The 6,000-nt window shown below is 41.3% G+C and overlaps 1 protein-coding gene across 1 annotated transcript in view; it reads left to right on the forward strand.

The window, feature by feature from the left end:
* CNIH3 (cornichon family AMPA receptor auxiliary protein 3) overlaps positions 1–1,540 on the forward strand; it is a 69,314-nt gene extending 67,774 nt beyond the window's left edge. Inside the window, exon 6 of the mRNA XM_075204325.1 lies at positions 409–1,540. Within this exon, the coding sequence (XP_075060426.1) occupies positions 409–436 (28 nt within the window). The 3' untranslated portion in view covers positions 437–1,540. The remainder of the gene's footprint in view (positions 1–408) is intronic.
* The last annotated feature ends 4,460 nt before the right edge of the window (positions 1,541–6,000 follow it).

The following is a 6,000-nucleotide window of genomic DNA, read 5'->3' on the forward strand; positions in this document are numbered from 1 at the left end:
GTTGGGAGATATTTTGAGACAAGAGAGGAGATGTATGTTGGGGCAGCTTTGTTGATGGCCTTGTAGGTTAGTAAAAGTATTTTATATTGGATTCGATAGAAAACAGGCAGCCAGTGTAGAGAAATACAGAGTGATTCAATAGAGGAATAACGATTTGCAAGGAAAATTAGTCTTGCTACAGCGTGCAAAATATATTGTAGGGGTTTGAGTCTGTTTCGGGGAAGAACAGTAAGGAGGGAATTGCAATAGTCAATGCGTGAGATGATAAGTGCATGAATTAGGGTTTTTGCAGTGTCTTGCGTGATATATGTTCCTTTGCAAACTCTTATTGGCGGACACTGAATTAAGTTTGATGGCGCGTCTCTTGTATGGTGTCTAACAATGTCTTTTTTTCCCCTGTCCCTTTAGTATGATATATACATTAATGAGCTCCTAAGGAGGAAGGAGATGGACGATTAGGAAAAAAATGACAACCGCAAAGATGAAGAACTTGGTCTGGCTTTTGTAAAACGCTAGAGATTATCTACATATCTAAAAGCACATTATTATACGAAGGTACTTGGTAGCCCTGAAGATCTGAGATGGTTGTAAGCTTGGACAGCATAAATTGAGAGTTCTGTTCAGGACAAGTGTTCCTCGCACAACCACTGGACTGATAATCTACTGGACAGAGAGCCTTATCGAGCCATACCGTATTAAACTGGTGAACGATTTGTATAAGTTCATAAACTGTGTCTGGTTTGATCTTCTGAGAAAACAGAAAAGCAGAGAAATCGCAGATGGTCGATCTGGTGTCGGTTGATCCCGTGGACCAATGTATATTGTATATTGAAATATATACATTTATGAAATAGAATTCTGGCAGCTGTCTCCTCTCTTTTGCAATAATACAAAGACTTTCTGCTGAACATTTCTAATAATATTTGAACGTTTGTTTTTTTTAATGTGTAAATATCGACATGATGCATATTCAGCGCACGGTGCTGATTGGGACTGATGTTTTAATGGTTGAATTCGCTTACTTACCCATCCACATCTTATCCTGGCGCCTGTTTTTTAAGCGTGAACCACATGTCACTTGATGCAAGTGGAGTCTCCTGAACGACAGGTAATTTATTAAAAGAAGCGCAGGCTGTTCCGTACCTGCCACCAGTGAATACAGATTAGTTTCCATTAAGTCAGCCCGAATCACAACTTGCATGTTTAATTAAGTCACCCTGATGTTTGATATTCAATTATCATATATTTGCTATGTGCCATGGTCTTGGAATACTGATGCGTCCAGGATGAGTTGGGGGATAGGAGGTAAGCGGTATACACCCTTCTTGTGTTAGTTTACATAGTGCAGGCGGTTTCTGCTATCCTGACAAGGGCTGAGGTTGCATTAATGTAGTGCATTGTGGGTAATTTCACACCGCGCAATTCCAAACAACTTCACTTGAAGCAACTCTGCTGTGCGTGTTCCATCACAATGTGCATGCGAGGATGGCGAGAGTTTATTCAAATAAACTTTTTTAAGCAAAAAATAGCTTCTTATTTTGTTTTATTTATTTGTGTTACTAGAATATAAGAATTGTCAAATTGTATGATTTCGTTAATTTTTTCATTTAAAAGCATTTATTTACTGCTGGACTAACCCTGAACGATACTTAAGACATTTTTATGATCGTCAAATTTTCTAAACCACATCCTTACCACACTCCCTGTCTTTGAACAGCAGGCCTGATTTATTAAGGGATGTAAATGTTGATAGGTGGCGTACTTCACGTAAAATCGCTCTGCGCAAGCCCACAAACGAACCATACGCCAGTGAACGCAGCAACGTCCATTTTCCACTTCTAGCACAGGGTACCCTTACTACAGCCTACGATTTCATGGCCGGAGCAGGGAGGGGAATGAGCGTATGCACGTAGTCAATGTACAGTAAGGGCGTGCCAAGCTTGAGCACGCAGCAGCGTCTGATCCAAGCTTTGGACATCTCTACGTGATTTTCTGTCTTATCACTTGCACCAGCTACAGGACTGGTGTAAGTGCCGATTACTAGTGATGACAGCTGTGTGTGCATGCTATAACATGTGTTTGAAATCAGGAGCAACGGTAACATTTTATTTTAAGTACAGTAGCCATTCATAACATCCTAATAAATTAATTTTATGTTTTCTCATTAATAACTTTATTATTATCAGGTGACATTAATTGAATAGATTTTTTCTGTGAGTTAATTTGTGACTTTATATTCCACATATGTATTGGATATATCCTGCAGTGTATTGTCTGTTAGAGCAGAGCGGACCTAGACCCGTATTCATCACTAGACGTATCTTCACATCTGCTCCATGTTGAATACAGACATGCATATTATAATTTATGTGTATTTTTGTAAAAAAAACACACAATACACTTGTTTTGTCTGTCTTAATAGCGCTGGCAAGCTACATAGGTGTCTGTACCAAAAGAAAACAAATAAACTTTATTCATTTAAATAAGTTAAAAACAACATTTTACATAAGTTATATATTATCTATGTTTTAAAATATTTTTAATTCTAAAAAATATATTTATAGCAATATAAACAATACTGTACATAAACTTACCTATATCATATTCTGTTTGTCTCTTTCTCTTCTGTCTTCTCTCTTCTGATGTCTCCAGTTCAGCTATGACAGTGGTGCAGGGAGACCAGCCTAGAGTCTGCTAGGGGAGATTGGGAGCAGGTGAGGTACAGCAGCAGGGAATGTCTAGCAGAAGGGAGGGACAATGGCAGTGTGGTAGTCAGGGTATCTGGGGAGAGAGACTGTGGCAGAGGGGTGTCTGACAGCAGGGAGGGGAATCATCATCATCACCATTTATTTATATAGCGCCACTGATTCCGCAGCGCTGTACAGAGAACTCGCTGACATCAGTCCCTGCCCCATTGGAGCTTACAGACTAAATTCCCTAACACACACACAGACAGACAGAGACTAGGGTCAATCTTGATTTCAGCCAATTAGCCTTCCAGTATGTTTTTAGAGTGAGGGAGCACCCGGAGAAAACCCACGCAAACACGGGGAGAACATACAGACTCCACACAGATAAGGCCATGGTCGGGAATTGAGCTCATGACCCCAGCGCTGTGAGGCAGAAGTGCTAACCACTTAGCCACCGTGCTGCCGACAGGGAATGTGGTAGGGTGGTAGGGTGTCTGGAGAGCGGTAGTGTGGCAAAGGGAGTGTCTGGCAGCAGGGAGGGGAATGTGGTAGTCAGGGTTTCTAGGGAGAGGGACTGTAGCAGAGGGGGTGTTTGGCAGCATGAAGGGGTGGGTGTGGCAGATAGGGTGTGTCAGGCAGCAGGGAGGGGGAGTGTGGTAGTCAGGGTGTCTGGGGAGAGGGACTAGTTTGGTGGGGGTGTTTGGCTGCATGAACGGGAGTATGCAGAGGTGTCTGGCAGCAGAGAGGGGAATGTGGTAGTCAGGGTGTCTGGGGAGAGGGATTGTGGCAAAGTGGGTGTTTGGCAGCAGGGACGGGGCATATTATGTAAAGCTTGGTTCACACACACACAATCCCTCTCTCTCCTCACCGTCACCTTTAAAGCTCTTAATCAATCCTCCCCTCCCTACATCTCCAATCTCATCTCTACCTACACTCCTACCCGCCCCCTCCGCTCTGCCTGTGACCACCGCCTCACTACTTCACTGATCACCTCCTCTCACTCTCGTCTTTAGGACTTTGCCTGCCCTGCTCCCCTGCTGTGGAATGATCTTCCGCGTTCCATCAGGTTAGCATCTACTCTCAAAGGCTTCAAGTGTGCCCTGAAGACTTATTTCTTTATTCAAGTCTATCAGTCCTCCTCCTAACTCCCTTGTCCCGGCTCTCTCCCCCAGTTAGTACCACCCTGTTTGTGTCTCCCCCTTTCCTTTAGGATGTAAGCTCTCAGGAGCAGGGCCCTCTTTCCTTGTGTGTTCCTTCTACTATTCCATCACCCCCTGTACCTCTTGGCCTGCTTCCCTAGCCCTGTTTTCTTAAGCTTCAGCCTACTTCTTGCTGATTTCTACCATCACTTTCACTCATTGTCCCAGAAATAATTTGATTGCATTACCATGTTACCTGTGTGTGTGTATATACATTGTTGTTCATTTTGTTCTTTCTGTATCATGTTGTGTCATGGCTCACTGTTTTCTGTATATGTCGTGTACGGCGCTACGGACCCTTGCACCTCAAAGTGAGCGGAGATTCCTACTGTAGTTGCCGGTAATGGAGCCTTATAAATTAAATATAATAATAAAATACACACTGACTTTCCTGCACCCACAAACATCCACACCTTTAATACACTTCCAGGCCTGTGGGACACTATGGGAAGATCTAGCTGCCCCCTCTTATGTTGGGCATATGTGATATTATAGTCCAGGAATTGTGAGTTTTTATATATACTCAGCCTTACTGACACTGTGTGGGCTGATCCATGGTTGGAGGAACTCAGCACACGTCGTTATACTAAGTGGCGGGTCTGTCTGTAACTACGCTACTGGTGACAGGAGTGGTCAGGGGGTTGGGGGACTCTGGCAGAGGCCACACCCCCCACAATAAGGGGCACATTTATAAAAAACAGGTACGATCAGGTGCTATGGAATATTAATCAGTTCCAATAAGTAAACTCATAACTGAGCCGCTGTATATCATAAGTACTGAACATTTGGTGAAATCCAAAATGAATAATAAAAATAAAATAGCACTAAAGGAAATCTTAGATAATTACTATTACTTTCCACAGTGTCAGAAACAGCATAAGGACTGGTTCAGTATAATTTAACAATATTTAAATAAATGGGGATAGTGATGATGATGTGTAATATTTATTTTGTAATATTTATTTTGTAATAAAAAAAAAAGTCTACATATATCATTTAATATACACGTTATTCATTATATACCTTTCAATTAGAAGTAAATATTATAGAGGACCTAATAGTATAGGTGTAAAGGAGAGGATTTCCGGCACTAGATATCATCCCACAACAAATCCTTCCTTAATTATCACACAGTTGAAGTGAAAAATATAAAAAATACCATGAAGATCTCTAAAGAAAATGGATAATTACTAATCCCAACAACTCTAGAAAATTTGTATGTGAAGATGGGCGTGCTCAACAAATATCTAGAGATTACATGAACAGAAGTTACCAATCAATCAGCTAATAATAATAAAATTTATTTTATTGTCATATAAAAATAATATACAAAAAATATAATATATAAAAATATATATAAAAACTCACAATTCCTGGACTATAATACCACATATATCAAGAGAGTTTCACACTTCTATATTTGCAAGATATATACAAACACATAATAGATGAATAACAAACCTGTACAAATAACTAGTACAGAAGACGTCTTGAAGACATAAGCAGCTGAGATTAATCCAGCTGGAGGGAATATGCCTATAAACGTGACTGGTGGCTCAGTGGTTAGCACTTCTGCCTTACAGCACTGGGGTCATGAGTTCAATTCCCGACCATGGCCTTATCTGTGTGGAGTTTGTATGTTCTCCCCGTGTTTGCGTGGGTTTCCTCCAGGTGCTCTGGTTTCCTCCCACACTCCAAAAACATACTGGTAGGTTAATTGGCTGCTAGCAAATTGACCCTAGTCTTTGTCTGTCTGTCTGTGTGTGTGTTAGGGAATTTAGACTGTAAGCCTCAATGGGGCAGGGACTGATGTGAGTGAGTTCCCTGTACAGCGCTGGGGAATCAGTGGCGCTATATAAATAGATGATGATTGTAGCGATCAAACTGCCTGTGGGATCAATCTGTGATCTTGCAGTATAGATTTAGTACAGTCAGGTGATAAACACATACAATATATGGTCCGATTGCAGTCACCACTGGACTTTGTTTTTGTCACCTTCTATCAACATTTCATCCTGATAAACTGTTGATCATAATATATAATACATAATTATGAGTCATACAAGCTACATCTTGGGTCCAGCTAGGTCTAGATGACCCAGGTGGCTGGT

This window comes from Mixophyes fleayi, chromosome 3, assembly GCF_038048845.1.
Source record: "Mixophyes fleayi isolate aMixFle1 chromosome 3, aMixFle1.hap1, whole genome shotgun sequence".
In the NCBI taxonomy this organism is placed as follows: Eukaryota; Metazoa; Chordata; class Amphibia; order Anura; family Limnodynastidae; genus Mixophyes; species Mixophyes fleayi.